The 17,822-nt window shown below is 36.7% G+C and overlaps 1 protein-coding gene across 10 annotated transcripts in view; it reads right to left on the bottom strand.

Annotated features, from left to right (window-relative positions):
* foxp2 (forkhead box P2) overlaps positions 1–17,822 on the bottom strand; it is a 746,195-nt gene that overhangs the window by 50,472 nt on the left and 677,901 nt on the right. For all 10 annotated transcript variants that reach the window (XM_048607717.1, XM_048607716.1, XM_048607724.1 and 7 more), the window contains 2 exons: positions 15,029–15,133; positions 1,935–2,022 (listed from right to left, as the gene is read on the bottom strand). In XM_048607717.1, coding sequence (XP_048463674.1) covers positions 1,935–2,022; positions 15,029–15,133 — 193 coding nt within the window. The remainder of the gene's footprint in view (positions 1–1,934; positions 2,023–15,028; positions 15,134–17,822) is intronic.

Raw genomic sequence — 17,822 nt, 5'->3', positions numbered from 1 at the left:
AACCCTGTCTGGCCACAGGAAGGATGCTAATGTGGCACCATTATTCAAGAAGGATGGCAGGGATAAACTAGGAAACTACAAGCCAGCGAGTCTCACATCAATGGTAGGGAAACTATTGGAAGAAATTCTGTGGGACAGAATTAATCTCCACTTGGAGAAGCAAGGATTAGTCAAGGATAGTCAGCATTGCTTTATCAGGGGGAGGTCATGTCTCACAAATCTGATCGTATGTTTTGAGGTTGTGGCTCGGTGTGCAGGCAAGGGTAGTGTGGTAGATATATTGGACTTCATTAAGGCTTTTGACAAGGTGGATTGGTTAAGAAGCCAAGAACCCATGGGATCCAGGCAATTTAGCAAATTGGATCCAAAATTAAATCACTGTCAGGAAGCATAGGGGATTGTTGAAGAATATTTTTATGCCTGTGTCCTGTGGTATGTTACAGGGTTTGATGCTGATGGGCTGAACAGTGACAAATGGAATTCAATCCTGAAAAGTATAAGGTGATGAATTTTGGGGGACTAACAAGGCAAGAGAATATGTGTTGAATGGGAGGACCGTAGGAAGTATAGTGGATCAGAGGGACGTGTGTGCATGCCCACACATCCTTGAAAGCAGCAGGACAGATAAGTAAGGTTAAGATGACATATGGAATTCTTACCTTTATTAGTCAATACAATGAATACAAGAGCAAGGTGGTTACAATGAAGCTCTGTAAAATGTTAGCTGGCTGGAGTACAGTGTGCAATTCTGGTTTTCACAATTTAAGCAGGATGCAATTGCACTAGAGAGGGTGATTCACCATGATGTTGCCCGGGCTGGAAGGAATCAGCTATGAAAAGAGACTAAATATGCTAGGCTTATTTTCCTTAGAGCACAGAAGGCTGAGGGATGACTGATTGAGGTGTACAAATTTATGAGGGGCATGCAGAGGGTAGATAGGGAAAAACTTTTTACCTTAGAAGGGGGGTGAATAACTGGGTGGCGGGTGGTGACAGATTTAAAGTAAGCAATAGGAGGTTTAGGGGGATTTGAGAACAGTTTTTTTAAACCCAGTAGATGGTGGGTTTCTGAAACTTACTGCTTAAAAGGCTTGTACAAGCAGGAATCAAGACATCTAAGAAGCATTTAAATGAGCTTCAGAAACATCACAGAATACAAAGTTCTGGGCGAAGTCCTGGAAAATGTGATTAGAATAGATAGATGCTTGTTGACCAGCATGGACATGATGGACTGAAGGGCCTCTTCCCTTGCTATAAAAACTCTACAGTTAAACATATGAATGCTAGGTATGATTAGTAGAGATTGTTGGAGGTGAACAATACAGGTGTAATGATTTGAGCAGTGTTTATAGCCAGTGGTCCAGGTGGTATATGAGGATACATTTGCTGACCTTGATTACCTGTGTGAGGTCACTGAATTTCTTTTACCACTGCACCTAGGTCCTCAAAGTTTGACTCTAACCATTGATCTATGCTCCCACTGCCTTTTGTCTGTGTCTCTACTGGCCCCCTATGAATATAGAGCATCACGCCGAATTTCACTCCTCTACTAAGACTTTCCAAGAAACATCCAGGAAGAGTCAGTGCTCCCCATGTTGTGCTATTTTTCACCTTCTTGACTCCCAGGACTTGTTCCAACCACAATACACTTCTTCTTTACAATATGTAGTTTTAAGAAGTTTAGTGTAGTTTTAAGTGCTTCTAGCAAGTTACAGTTTTTGGACCTTGGTGACAGATGTAGCCAGTAAGCAGCATTATTAGCAATGGCTGTCTGCAGTAGCTATTCATCTGTACAGACAATACAAAATTGGATTGTTGCTCGCAATATAATGGGTGTGGCTTAATCGCACATTGCGGTGACTGCATCTGCTAACAAGGGGCTATCCTTTTTTTTATATATGGTTATTATACACAAAGTACTAAATCCAATTTACCTGTATCTCCAACTGCTGCACAACCTGCATTTGGACCCGACACTGTGCAGTACTCCTGTCATCTAAAGCATGTTCATTATTAAGGTGCCTGCAAGTAGTAAACATATATCAAGCATTTTAATGTAATACAATTGCTATTTTTTGAAAAAGCATTAGATCAGAATAAGCAATGTTACAGTCATAACATATACCATTTAAGATTGATCAGTGGATCATATTCTTATTCTATAACTTACAATTGATATTCTTGATACAATGTTTCTTTCAAGATATCAGTGACAACCAGAAAAGACAGGAATAAAGTTTTCTTCATAAAACTGTAGTCTATTGACAGAAAAAGACACCATAGAATCTTCACAGCACAGGAGACATCCAATTGGTCTCACTGCTCCATTTTTTTCCATCATAGCGTGGCGAATTTGTCAGTTTTAAGAACCTTACAAAGTTAACATTGACGGTAATTTTAGCTAAGACTGTTACACATATTGGCCATATTAAGAAACTCAATGCAGTAGGGCTGATCTCATGTTTGCAAAAATATTCACAGAAAGTGCACAACTGGAAATCACAGCAGAAGAGTCATGACCCTCAACCCAATAATTTTATGGTGCACATAACAGCAACCGTATACTTCTCAATTTCTATAATGTGCTCCCTATGATTGAGACAGCACCAAATCAGACCTACTGCATCAGAAAATAAATCCTATGTAAACATTTTATGAACTGAACAGTAGACATCATGAATACTTAAATATATCCGTGAATTTCATCAGCTCTTTCAGAAATGACTAAAGGAGACAAATTCTGCACAACTTTATGTAGATCAGACACTGAAGGATACAACATGAGCCGCCTCCTCCTTTTTACTGATCAACAGTCATAGAACATCAAATAGTACAGCCCACCATATCTATGCCAACCATGATGCCATTCTAAACTAATCTCATCTGCCTGCACATGGCCCATATCTTCCTATTCCCTCCCTGTTCAAGTATTTGTCTAATTGTCTCTTAAATTTTGCTGAAGTACCTGCTTCTACCACCTCTCCTGGCAACATGTTCTAGTCACCTATCACCCTCTGCGTGAAAAACTTTCATCGCACACCTCCTTTATGCTTTTCCCCTCTCACCTAAACCTATGCTTTCTTGTATTTGACATTTCCAACCTGCGAAAAAGACTCCAACTATCCACCCTATCCATGCCCCTAAATTTTATTTACTTCTATCAGGTCACCCCTCAGCTTCTATCACTCTAGTGAAAACAATCCAAATTTGTCCAACCTCTCCTTATAGCTAATACATTCCATTCCAGGCAACATACTGGTAAAGCTCTTTTGTGTCCTCTCAAAAGCTTCCACGTTCTTCCCATAGTGTTGCAACCAGAACTGCACACAAGACTTCACACGTGGCCTGACCAAAGTCTTACATAGCAGTCTGCAGTGTTAAACCTACTAGTGTACAAGTTGCGTTCTGGCTGTCCAATATCTATTAGATCAGAGCAGCAGTGGGCTAAGGCCCTTAACTCATCACTCATTATACACTCAAAGATATCAATTGGGCAATAGGCAGGCCTGCCTGCCAGCATTCAAAAATTTAAGTGGGGCAGGCCAGCAGCAGGCACACTGCCAATGCCATGGCACCCTAATTTATGGTTCGACCCACTGGCTAACTCCATATATTATTTGTAAAATGCAAACGCTTCAATTCAGTAAGTTCATCAACTTCAGAAATGTCAAAGTGAACAGGTTTCCAATCACTTTTACACATTCTATTTCAAATTTTTACATCAACTTTTTCTTTTCATGATGTTTAAACCTCTGTTTCAATGTATATGTTAAGAAGAAATAAGCAAACCGTGAAAAATGTTTTTTGACTTTTTTCAGAAAAAAAGGTTAATTTATTTTAATGTATTGACACACTTTCTCGTTGTATAAATACAGAAAGTACTGGAAAATCTTAGGAACACTGGCAGCAACTTTGGAAAGAGAAGCAGATTTGATGTTTTAAATGATGTTGATGTCTGAAAAACTCAGTTTCTCTTTCCACAGATATTGCCAGCATAATATTGCCAGCCAACATAATCAACCCTCTTCCATTAGGCAGAAGATACAAAAGTTCGAAAGCACATAACAACAGATTTAAGAACAGCTTCTTCCCTGCTGCCATCAGACTTATGAATGGACCCCTCATAAATTAGAGTTGATCTTTCTCTGCACCTTCTCTGTAGCCGTAATACTATAATTCTGCATTCTGTTCTATTACCCTGATATGCTTATGTAAGGTATGATTTGTCTGGTTAGCACGCAAAACCATACTTTTTACTGTAACTTGGTACACGTAACAGTAATAAATCAAATCAAAGAATTTCTGGGTTTCCCCAGCATTTTCTGCTGTTATTTCAGATCTCCAGTATCCACAGTAAAATATGTTGCTTATACTTTCTTGTTGATCTACTGGGCTGAATTCTAACTCTGTCCAAATGGTTGAATAGGATTTTGTATGAGTTAAAATTTCACCCACCGTCTGAAACTGTCTAATCCTAGTAATTGGTATTGGCAAGATGGAAGTAATTTTAGACAACAATTATATTGATGAATATAATTTCACTTCGGTATAAGTAAGGCTTCCTAACTTTGCCTTAAATTAGAGATTTCTATTCAGTTTTACAGGCAGAACATCTATTAAGACATAAATGACAACTTTACCATTAAAATACATTGGGTGAAATTTTCCCATTTTCAGCTAAATGCTTTGTCAAGTGAGATTCATGGTACTCAGTCTGCCATAGCTCAGAGCAACCTATCTCTCGCAGTCTTCCGCTTGAGCCTCATTAGTTATGCAATCTTGCACCTTGGATGCCTAGTTCAGGAAGTGTGCTGTCAGAGAGGCAGAAGTACTCACCACTGCTGGGTCGTCTGGCATTCATACTGCTGGCACTGTATTTAAAGTCCAGCTGTGCACTACTTCAGACAGAACAAAGCAGGAACTCGCCCTCACACTGTGGTATTTGACCATTATCATGGAGGACATGAGGGAAGGATATTCACTCCCCACTTTATGGATGTTTTGTGCTCCTTAAGGGTAAGTGCTATAATCTTTTCTCTGCTACTTTTCACATGCATGGCCACCACTCACTAGAACTCTGCCAAGGCTCAGGCCTCCCAGAAAGGCTCATGAACTACAGCCTTCACTATTGCACACATTATGTCCAGTTCTCACTCACCTCATCCTCCCAAACCAGTGACTTGTCCAAACATCTGCATTTCCTACTCACTGGGGAAACCTGACCATCGCTCCTACTTGTGCATTATCATACACCATTTTTTCTTTCAGGCTCAATCAAACTCATTTCACTGTAAGAATAAATGGCCTTCTTCCTGGACTGATGTCTCCACACCACCTTGGCTAACATACCTGCAATCTTTGAACTAGTTACGCTTGATCTGTAAAACTGGCCATAGCACAATCCCTGACATCAAGGACATGAATCCCTGGATTCTGTTAGAACCCAACATGTAACTGACTGTGGCCCACCCTCTCGACTGCAACAGGATGAGACTCTTGACTGACTCTAGTAGGACCCCTTGACTGACCGGTGTCCACATTCACTTCAATAAGGACTGCTTGGCTTTGACACTCACACATGGTCATTTGCTTGAAGCACATGCAGTGAGTTTGCAGTGTAAACTGCTGGCACAAGCTGCAGTTGTGACTTTGGTGTAGTACAGTGCCGCAGAGCAACATTTCCACCCCTCGACTGTTCAGAGCTCTCCACCTGAAAAGCTCTCTCTGCACATGTAATACAAACCATAGAGGCTGGAAACCTGATATTAAGAATGAAAAATAAACTCCATGCACTAAGAAAACTATATGACCCACACAGAGACCAGCATCGCATAAGTTAGTGCTGAAGTCAGTGAGTGTTTGCTCAGAGAACAATATGCAGTAGACAAAGGCTGGAAGCCTCGAAGCATGTGCAAAGTGAGTGAACACTAAGAAAGCAAGATAAAATAGAGAGATATGTGAGTTTCCCTGTGCTACAATGTTAAGGGCTGAAGTGGTGTGTGGGCTGTTTCAAAAGCAGCTATGATGATGTGGTGAGGCGGGTGGTTCACCAGATTTGTGTGAACCAAGGGTTGAGGAGGGTGATCGCTGTTGAGCATGTGGGGATACTGATGGGAAGAAGAAGTCGCATGATGGCTGGGACAAGCCTTTGTTGAGCTGTGGCTGGCAGGTATCCACTGTGATATACACACTGGGAATTTGTGTCATCTAGTTTCTCATGGAAGGAGGAGATTTGGAACTGCTGTATAAATAAAACGAGTTGGGTCTTTGACTAAGGTAGGTGTGAATCATTGGTGAGATTCTGAAGTCACCATTTAAGGACTGAGGGGAAGATTGTAAAAAAATCTCGACGTTGCGATTCTGATTTTTTTTCGTCATTCTTCCCATATCAGACCAGTGAGGTTAAAATTCCATCCATTTTTACGATTACCTGGATCTCACCTTTCAATTAATGTACTGATAAAACATGATATTCTCAAGAAATTATGACTTAGGAAACAAATTATTTAGTCCAAATAGTTAATATTAATGTTTATCTTCCATGTGCGCAATAATCCTAATCCTATCATAAACAGATCCAATTTCCAATTGTGAGATATCCAAAACATGACTGGTGGACTCTGCACTTTTCAAGCAAATTTCTACAATTCCCTATTAGTAGTTTTTTTTTATGGAAAGGTGTGGTATCCTTTGGAGAGGTAAAGAAACCTTCTGGCTAGGACCAGGGACCCGTTTGGGATTATTAAAAGCATATATGGCTGTGTGGAATAAATAGATAAACCCATTGGAACTGGTGGAGTCAACGGAATTGACCAGTTGTCAAGGCATTTAAATATCCTGCCCTTTACAGCCTGCAGCTTTTTTTTAAAAAATGAATCTTTGCTTGCTGTTTCACTCTGTCTGATATCATAAGACTGAAGGTTATTATAGCATTAGGTTTGCGTGAATTCTCAACCCATTGTTATTGCGTCAAGGTGTCTGTCAGTTCAATTTGATTGACTGTCATTTATAAGTCTTTGATGTAGGGTGATGAATTCTAATGCTTGTTTTTATAAGGAATTAAATTGTTGCAATAATTTAGATGTAATGAATGGAGGAGTGAAGTCATCAATAGACTCAAACGTTATTTGATTTCATCTCAGCGTTAGTCCTGAGGACACCCTGTGCTGGATAATGAAAGCTTTGGAATGGAGTGTATAAGGCCAAAGGGTGGTAATATAAGTTTGTATTAAGTTGACATAGGGGCTATGAAGGGCCATGGAAGACATGGTTTGTCATGGTATAAGGGGCCACTGGAGGTAAACAGAGTGGCATAGGTTGTCATAAAAGGTATGAGAAGCCATGGCAGTAGGCTGACGACATGAAAGGGCATAAATTGCCACAGATGGTTCAAAGAAAGTGTATATGGGCGTGAGGCAATAAGTCTTAAAACACAGTTTTATTGTTCTTTTGCCAGAGCACCAAGGCCGGCATTTTGTCTAATGTGCCTATGTACCTATAATCTGACACTTGTGAACATCTGCTGCCCTATCACCCATCAATGAAAATTAAACTATCTGGGACAACTTCACCGGAGATTGGTTTGCAAAGTCAGGAAAATTCAGACCATAGGAAACAACAAAATGTTAAATGTAAAAATCTTTGTTTTTTGCAAAGTTTACATAAATAATTTTTGTGTTTTCAGTCATAATCTGCTATAGCTTGATGCTAGTTTACTGCGTAAGTAGTTTTAATATTTTGGCTAGCAACATTAAATTGGAAAGAGAAAAGAATTAAAATCATTGGTGGGAGAGACTATCAGTCAGAAAGAAACATAGAAAATACAAATTAAGGAGTGATTGCTAAATGCTATCACCTTTGGATAATAAAATAAAAAAACAGAAAATGCTAGGCATACTCAGCAAGTCAGGCAGCATTTGTGGATAGAAAAACAAAATTAATGTTTCACGTCATGAGAATCAGAAAGTGTTGGAGATGTTGTTGGTCTTAAGTGAAAATTGAGTTAGATGTTCACAAGAATAAGATACAAGTGAAAGAAATTTGCAAAAGTCTTAGAGCAACTCGCATCTATACAGCACATTAACATAACAAATTGTCTCAACACACTTCACAGGATCACTGTCAAATAAAACAAGGACTGAGAAAATTAAAAAAAAACACTAAATTAAATCTCAGTAAGCAAGTAGATTTGATTGAGGAAGATGTTAAATAGAATCAGAGCAACCTTTAAATATATTGTCTTTATAATTTCTCCTCTCAACAGTGTTTAGAATCATTATCCCTAGACAATATAAGTCACTATAGTCTGCTCTCTCATTTGAGAGAACAATTGATAGTGAGTGTAACCTGAGGGTCACCATGCCTCAGGTGAGGGGTGAACTTGAGAAAAGTGGGGCTTTCATGGTGATCTCAGCCAGTACGGGAATTAAACCTGCACCACTCTGCATCACAAACTAGCTGTCCAGCCAACTGATCTAACCAATAACCTGTCTGTCCTCCCTGGACTGACCTATCCCCTCCCTAACTCCCCATCTACACTCACCTTTACTGGCTCCAACCCCGCCTCATTGACCTGTCGTCTGTCTCCACTCCACCTTGCTTCTCCTTTATCCATTTTCTATCCGCCTCCCCCCGTCCCTATTTATTTCAAAATCCCCTTCCCCTCCCCCATTTCTGAAGAAGGGTCTAGACCCAAAATGTCAGCTTTCCTGCTCGGCCTGCTGTGTTCATCCAGCTCTACACCTCGTTATCTCAGATTCTACAGCATCGGCAGTTCCTACTATCTCTGATCTAACCAATACCCCTGTATAATTTATATCCTCAAGTATTCATGGTATGGGTTCATAGGTCGTGACACATTGCAGGATTTATATATTTTTAAATGAAAATGTTTCCCTAGTGGTTAATAAATTTAGCCAGAGAGTCATGCCATATAGACCAAGAAGCAATCCATGGTCCATTTGTGTGAACTGATTTCAACGCAAAGTTATAATTTGTCTCATTGACTCTGGGGTTAGGAACAGAAAATCAGCCAGGATTCTTGCATCTGATTATAATACCCACTTTTGATTATGTAGATATCTGGATGAGAAAGATTGCATGCCTAAACTGGTGAATGCCAACAGCCACTTTCAAGTTTCACACTTTAATAATGGTCACGTAAACCTATCTCTAAAAAGGAGAACAGATTTAGATATGATTTGTTTTAGTTAAATCAGGTACATATTTAGCAAATAGGTAGGTCTTCACATTTGCTAGATATGGGAACCTTAATAAATAATTAAAATACAATGAAACAAAAATGTCCCACAACTACACTACAGCAATTACAGAAAATTTACCATTGCTGTTCTGTAACTACTGCATCTATCAGAATTGTTTACAGCATTGCCATCAACCTATACCACAAAGATGGCATCTGCTCATGTTTATTAACATCACTCCATAGAATGAAGCTGGAAGTAATGCCAATGCTATGCAATAGTGGGTATTCTCTTAAATTTCAATGGGAATCAAAAGATTTAACCTAAAACAAGACTTCATCGCACTAAATTAAAATAAGAAAGAATGGTTTTCCAAAGTTATGTGGGACATAGCCACTCTGTTGAAATCATTATTGATGACAACTTCAAAAAGCAGCCTTTAAAGGACATAGGGTTTGGAAATGCCAAAGCTGCCACTTTGCTTTCTGTAATTATAGGCTAGCTTGCAGCTCTCGTATTATTTAAAGAATAACCCGGCAGATCAATGAACACTTGCAATGTTGCATACATTTTTTTCTGCTACATCTGCTGTCTTTCTTTCATACTATTGTTTACTAGCAATGAGCAACATAATAGTGTCTATTCAATTTCATAGTTAATTATGCCAATCATGGTAGAGAAATTCGACACAACCAGAGAAAAGGTATAAATAAACTGCTATCGTAATAAATCAAGAGATCTTTCATAGGTTTAAGTTATTAATCTATTTATTTATGATTATTTTATACAGAAATGATGATTCTCTTTCATGCTTTAGTAACCACTTCAGGTAAGACATATTTCCCCTCACAAATTCTCTGTGATTTATATAACAAGCATGAGATAAGCCTAAAAATGATAGGATTGGTGGATTTTTCTCAGTCTGTGTTTAATTGCTGTTTCAAATGCATATGCAAAGGGACATTTCATTAATCATTTAATCACATTCCTAGCAGGAAGTTGGACCTAATGTTGCAAATACCCTTTTCATTTCAATACTCCATAATGCTTTCGTATGCACTTGATATATTGCATATGTCATAAATTATAGCTGCTTCAAAACGACCAAGTGGGTTGTTATCCCCATAGATTCTTGTTACAAAACCTTTATTAAGTTTTCTACTTATTGCCAGTTCTATTTCACAGCTTCATTCCAGTCTCCAATAACAGCTATTTCTAATGTCAAAGGTCTATAAATTACCCATGCAATCTCTAACACCATTTCACAGACCCGTTCTACTTCTACTGGTCTGCTAACAAGGCGATTACACACAAATTACTGAATGCTTATGAAATATTTAAGTGCATCCTACTTTGCTATGCATTAATAAGAGGAAAGCAGGCTCTGGAATTCTGGTTAGCTCCAGTCCCTAATGTCCCTTAATGAGCCTCTTACAGTGACTCTAGTTCAAATACAGAGGTGAAGGAAAAATGCAAAGGGTTCCTTCAAAAAACCTGCACTGTACAAACATTCCATGAGCTAGCTCTAATTTATGGGTCACTTTATAGGTATATTGATTTTTGTTTTCAAAATGGAATAAATGATGTGGTTGTCTGCCATTCAGTAAAGGGGTGTGAAAGCTATTTGTTAGATGCTGGATTCAGTCAGACCTGATGCTTAAGTGCAAAACTTGAATATGTTTAGAATCCTAACTTACAATCATTATTAATTTAAACAGTTATTGTGAATCGAAGCAAAGTAACAACAAAAAAAACAAATCCATGTAATTTGATTTTTTTTATGACTGCCATTTAAAATCATAATTAGCCTTAATAAACATAATCTATAGTTGAAGTTGTGATTGATTAACAGAGGAATTACCATCGCCATTTAATGCATGTCATGCCAGTTACAATATAACGTAAATGGCAATATATTCGAAACACTACAACCCACGAGAAACTGCTTCTGGGCGATAACTTCACTATTGTTTTGCCATGTTTTCTAGGAAGGCAATTTCCATTCTCTTTACAGCCATTTGCATGATAGAACAAAATTTATTTGCATTTATTATTCAAACTTTGTATAACTCTGTCAACTTCATCAAATATAGTGGACAATATCAGCTTACTATCTGACCATGAATGTAACGTAAATATGTTTAGAATAAAGTAAGGAATGTATTCAGTTTCTCTAATTCCAATCATCTTGATCTTCAGCTGATTTTAAACACACCACCACTGGAACAGAACCTCTCAAAATCAGCAGAATAATCTGTACTTTTTTTTAAACAGCATGTATTTTAATTCAAAGCAGTTGGAAACCTGCCAGAGCAACACATTAGATTAGAATCTGACAAGTGCACAAAAGCTGGCAAACAAGACAATTTCATTAACAGATTCATTGTGCACACTCTTACAAAATAAATATTTTCAGCTGTGAAATTTCTGAAGAAAATTCATTGTTTCACTGTTTGTGTGGGTTGCAATGTTTAGAACACAAAGTACAAGCAGTTACCTTCCATATCACATTTTACGTAACTGCTATGGTAAGTGTTGTTGACTTTCCACCAACCACTTCTGTTAAAATTAGGAACAAAATAAACTGCATTAGTTCATAAACCATTTCAGAATAATTCTGACTAACACAGATTGTTCCTCTTTTGGCCCATGTATACTAACACTTGATAGCACGGCCAGCTAACGGAATTTTCCTGGTATTTAAGTGTTAATAGAATAAAATATTGCACACTCTGTCTGAATTAACCACAAATAGTTAATAATAAGTTCACAAGTCTTTTTATTTCACATTTAGTTTACAGATAACCAACAAGCTTTGAATACGCATTCTGGTCAGTTATGCTATATGAAGAATCATTCTAAGCCTGAATGTCTTCAAAGAAAAGACTTCTTTCTTTACATTTATCCTTGGACAGTGGTATTCTTACTGATACATCTCCTTTGGCATAAAAAAGGATTCTTCTGACACTAAAAGTGTTATCTTCATAAGATTAAAACACATCATTCTTTGTATTTTGCAACAATTTTTGTCAGTTACATACAGGTTAAAAAAATAGAAACTTCATTTAACTGATCTACTTTAGAGCATATCTTTCTGATTCTATATTGAAAATAACTATATTACAAAGAAATACTCAGCAATCATTGGAATGATTAAGTTTGGAGACAAAGTGCACCAAACCACAAAACTTTCCAAGTTTTGTCATTTCACAACACATCTCATCTGACATTTATATGTCAGTAATGAAGATGTACTGTTAAATGTTATCATAAATTACTGACGTTATACCAAGTGATCTGCAAAATAGTTAGCTTCTGTCAACATCTTTATATACAGGGAATTAAGAATGTGTATCAGCAATCTTTTGGCAATGTCTAATATGCACAAGCGTTTGTTACTTAACTGTTAGTATGATTCTCTTATAAATACTTTGCTTAATCTCAACTAAGACCTTATCATAATTTCCTTATGTCTATTAATAATTATATATTTATGAAGCAACGAACAGTTCTACCACAAAAAGTCCTATCAGTATAAAATACATTCAAAATATTGAACCAAATAGTTCAATAAAAATATTTAATCCAGTGTACTTTTGATAATGATACTTATGAAGCTGTTGAATGTTTACACAAAAAAAAAAATGAAGAGTCTAGTGGCTTTAATGAGATCATTATACTAAATTAAAACTAAGTTCCCTAGCTTTATGAATGATTTAGTTTGTATTGCACAGTCAGTCAGTATTCTAGGCAGCAAATACACTAACTCAGAAGTTTAAAGATAAAAAATACATTCAATTCCTGAGATGTTATTCTTCACTTCACCCAAAATCCTTTCCATTATCAGAAAAGAAAGACAGCAGGACAGAGTTTTCTACTGTAATCCCCTTTTTTAAACTGGCTTTTAAGGGAAAAACTGTAAACTGCATTTTAGTTAAGAGAAGTTCCACTTCAGCACCCAGACAAGATTCCCTTAGAAATTTCGATCAGTCAACTATCTGAATCCGCAACATTGGCCTGGATAGTTTTTCATTCCAATGGCAAGCATGCTTTATTAATTTTTTATTGTAGTACAGTATACTTGCATTAACTCTATTGCAAACCAGTAGTGTGCTTTTTCTTTCCTTTTATGAGGATATGTGCTTAGATTAGGAATACTCTAAGGCCCAACCACCTTAATGACTTAACTGCTATTCTGAGTTACATATAACATGCTTGGGAAGCTGCAGCCCTTAATTCTGTTTTTCACTATAAAGTTAATGGATTGGAAAACAGTTTGTCTCTTAACTAAGAACCATTTAATAGAAAGCTAAATCTGCTGCAAAGAAAAAATGTAATTGTCAATAACCTATACTGCGCATCGGTGTTAACATTATAACTTCTCTGCTAGAAGTGGGTCACCAAGAAGATCAAAGTAACCATTTTTAGTACAATAGTATTTCTGGATTTTATGCAAAACAGTCTATTTGTTAGCACAAGGCAATATGCACAGAGGATACCACAAAGCATTTTTCTAAATCATAGCTACAGAGCACAAATGGGTTTGGTTATTTGAAATGCTAAATATTCACAGCTCACAATCATCTAGACTATTGATGCTTGATGCATAAGTATACATTACAATTTTGATGCTGCTTTAATAATGCAAACAACCTTACAGATGTATTAAATATCTGTTAATTCATTATTACGGTTTTTTTTCCTACTTGTACTTTCAAAAAGCCAAATCACATTTTAACCCTTACCTTGTTGAGTCAAAATAGCTGAAATTGATACATAAAATATTGTGGCTACATCTTTGAGGTAATGTAAAATGAATCATAATGATCAAATAAAATAATATGGTTTGATTCTTTACTTTGTTTGCTTTCATATTTGATTTTTCCAGCAATTTATGCAAATCTTCCAGATTGCTATCTACTGTTGTGACAATGTTAGAGAATTCTAATTTTTCTTAGGTTGCTCATTTGCAATAGAATGTCATGATAGCTAAATAAAAGATGATAAGATCATAATGTCATTTTTATTCCTTGACAATTATATTTGCAATCTATTTTGGGATCAATTCCTTTTTTTTAGCATTTATTTCTTAATACTGACTGTTTTTCAATACACTGTAATCTACAGTACTGTAAACACATCTTCTTCGATGTTTCTGCTAACACCCTGGCAACAAAGCAATGCAATTACAAATGAGCTAATTAACTAAATTGTTGATGGAGCATGAACAGTTCATTCACCCTGTTAGTTGCACCATGACAACAAGGGATTCTCAAATTGTGAAGTTACTCATCTATACAAACTGCCTAAAGCCTACACCAGATGAAGGGAACAAGATTGAACCATCTAGGAGGACTCTGTGACCTAAGCTGTTGTAATTTTCCATTGATTTTAATTATACTGTCCATTTTCAGAACAGTGGGCAGTTTTAAAGTTATACTTTCAATTACACATTTCAATCACGAAAGTTTGCTGGCAGATTTAGTTTGATCTATTATCTTGCAGCTCAGGGATGACAAAGTTATGAAATTTTACAGAAAGATTGTTTTCTTCACAAATTGATTGCTGAGGAAATTCAATGACTAAAATCTACAAGAAAAAAAGTAAAAATTATATTGACTGTGCATGGGAAAATACCTGGAAAATGAACAATTTTAAGAAGGTTTTTCTATGTAGTGCAAACATATTAATGCAAACGTCAAACAGTTTGAATTAAAAGCAGAGACAATCTGTTCACCTACGTTTACATTTTTAATATTTTTATAGATAAATATAATTAGGCAATTTGAAAATTGTCTTAATGGCTGTTTACATGATAAACTTACTTCAAAAACTGTCCAAAATCTTCACAAATATTTTCACATCCAGGCCATTTACACACACCATGACCATAGAGAGGATGACTGGCCCCAGTTTCCTCATGTGATGAGCTGTAGTAGGATAAAACAGCGTCAGATTAATCTCAAAAGCCATAATCGTTGGAGGCTGCTAGCGCCTGTCAGGTTACGATCAGTGACAAACGGGTCAAAACAGGTCAATTGAGCTCAGAACAGTCAGGAAAAATTAATCATTCTATTGAATAGTACAACTGCCAAGGCTGTATGATGTTCCAATTAGGAAAGAAAGAGAGCCAAAGATGGCTGTTAATAAAGAGTGAAAGAAAATGGGATGACTGCAAAACACTGCCTGATTATTTAGCCAGGTGACACTGATGAAGGATATTTCACATCAAAATGCTGAATACAGTCATCACAGCAGAAACACAATAATTTTAACCTTCACTCTACATAAGATTCAACTCTAGGAGTAAAGTAATCTGTATATTCACTGTATGTTCACTCTATTCACAGCTGTTTCAAAATGCCTTAAAATGGAAATTGTATTTATTATTATAAGAATCCTTCATGTTTACTGTATAAAACCATAAATTGAACAGTACATAAAATATGTTTTCATTGGTTATTGCACAATATATTTTCCTTTATGAGATTTATAAATTGGTAAATGTAGCAAAATTATTATTTTTACAAACGTTTAACACTTGAAATATGATTGTATTCTAATCTTTTCTTTATTATTGTAAACCTGAACTGCTGTTACAAAACAATCAAGTGTCATGACGATGATTTTGATTAAATATTCAATCGTTGCGTTGTGTAACAAGGACATGGTGTCAATTCATTAATATAGACTGCTATCGTATCTAAATATTTGCAAACAGAAATTTTAGATATATTTGCTTTAGATTCATACTTATACAATAAATAAATCCTCTTAAAATACTCCATATATTTGATGCTCTCTCAAATAAAACCTTGCCTGTAATTTACTTCTTCACTTGTGCATACATCTTCCGATATGCACAACTGGTCCTGCTATACAAGGAAGATTTTTTTCCCAGGTCTGATGTGTAAGAAAACAAGAATGGGATTCTTTATGAAATGATATGTGACATACTAATTCTTGCTCAGCTGATATTTGATGAACTATGTGCACAGAATAAACAGGCAGCAAGTAAGCTATTTTCCAGGACCTTGTAAATTTCCAAAACAGGAGCTTTTGTTGAAATCTCGCTTTACATTTAAAACATGTAAACATAAAACATAAAACATTTAAATTTCTTACACCAGAGTGGGTCATTTAAAAAGAAATAAAGGGTACAACCTGCACTTACAACATTGTAAAAAAGATAGTTTATTGGAAGGCAAATAGCAGAACTAAGGAGGGATTGGTAGAATATGTATCAGTAGCTTTCTGGAAGGACGAAAGATCTTCATTAGTTCTTTCCATATCTAGCAACAAGTTATGTTCTTTGGTCATCATGAAACTGTAAGCATATAAACCAGATTTCTGAATATCAGTAGCACTCCACTAATTTAGAAAGTCAAATATATTAAATATCTAGAATTCCTGCCATCCACTTGATGAAAACCTATGTTTAAAGTCAGTTTTCAGCCAATTGATTGGTGTTTTTCCTATGTGGCTTCCTCCACCACTGTGAAAACTAGAAATTCGTCAATATCAGCATTGACTATGCTTAATTCAAGAATGTTACCTATTCAGTGCCATGGGTCTTCATGTGATTGAACAAGCCGATTAGTGATCAGCCTGATCTTTGGACACTTAGGACAGAATGTTGCATGAGGCAGTGGAATCAAGAGTGCAATATTTGCTTCTTCTTCTTCTCTTTCACTACCACGCCTCATCGTTAATGTGTTCGTTTGCACTAAAAGCATGAGGCAGTTTGATGGACACATTGCACCATTTTGAATAACTGGTTACAAGCTCCTTCCAGTCATTAATTTCAACATTATGACTCTTGAATCTCTGCTTGAAGTATGCCTTTGAAGCATTTTCATCGTCTTTCCCTGCATAATGGCCATTTCAGAGTCGAAAAAACAGGATCTGATGGGGAAAACACTTTTTGGCCATCGAGACAGGAAGTCCAGCCCATCAAAGTGAGCTTTGCTGGTGTTTTGCCTGATTTCTTGCATTGCTAGCTACAAAAAGGACACTAATATTTGTTAGACAATCTTCCCATTGAATCTAAAGGTTACAGTAGGAATAGTTCTGATGGAATTCCTTTGATGCTGTTATGTGTTGCAGATACACTGGTCCAGGTCTCGCTGCAGTGCAGGAGTGCTGAAACCAACTGCTGTGTATAGAGAACATTTGCTGACCTTAAATTGTTTTTGTTGTCCAACATTTGTGGCTGTAGTTCATAGAAGGCTCATTTGATACAGCTGATCTATTATCAGATTTCCTCATCAATGATGGCCTTAGGAGAGTTAGCCGCCAAGGTATATGAAATGCTCAACACTTTTCAGAGTCTCTCCTTCAACATATGTAGGGGTGGAATATTTGGCTGACCAGGCATGGGTTGATAGGTGAGTTTTTTTTTGGCAACATTTAAGGACAGGAGAGTCTATTGTGTGCTGAATTGAACAGATTAAGAATAGTTTGCAAATTTGGTGCAAAGTGGGCAATAACTCGGCAGTTATCTCCACACTGTGGATTATATATGTTTATGGTAGTCAGTTCAGTTTTAGCATGGATGAAACTGAGGTTAAAGACTTTATAGAGTTCTTGAAGACTAGGTAGAATAAAAGGTGGGGGAAT

This window comes from Rhincodon typus, chromosome 18, assembly GCF_021869965.1.
Source record: "Rhincodon typus isolate 14 chromosome 18, sRhiTyp1.1, whole genome shotgun sequence".
Classification (NCBI taxonomy): domain Eukaryota; kingdom Metazoa; phylum Chordata; class Chondrichthyes; order Orectolobiformes; family Rhincodontidae; genus Rhincodon; species Rhincodon typus.
The sequence above is the reverse complement of the archived record's forward strand: the minus strand, read 5'-3'. Positions and strand labels throughout refer to the sequence as shown.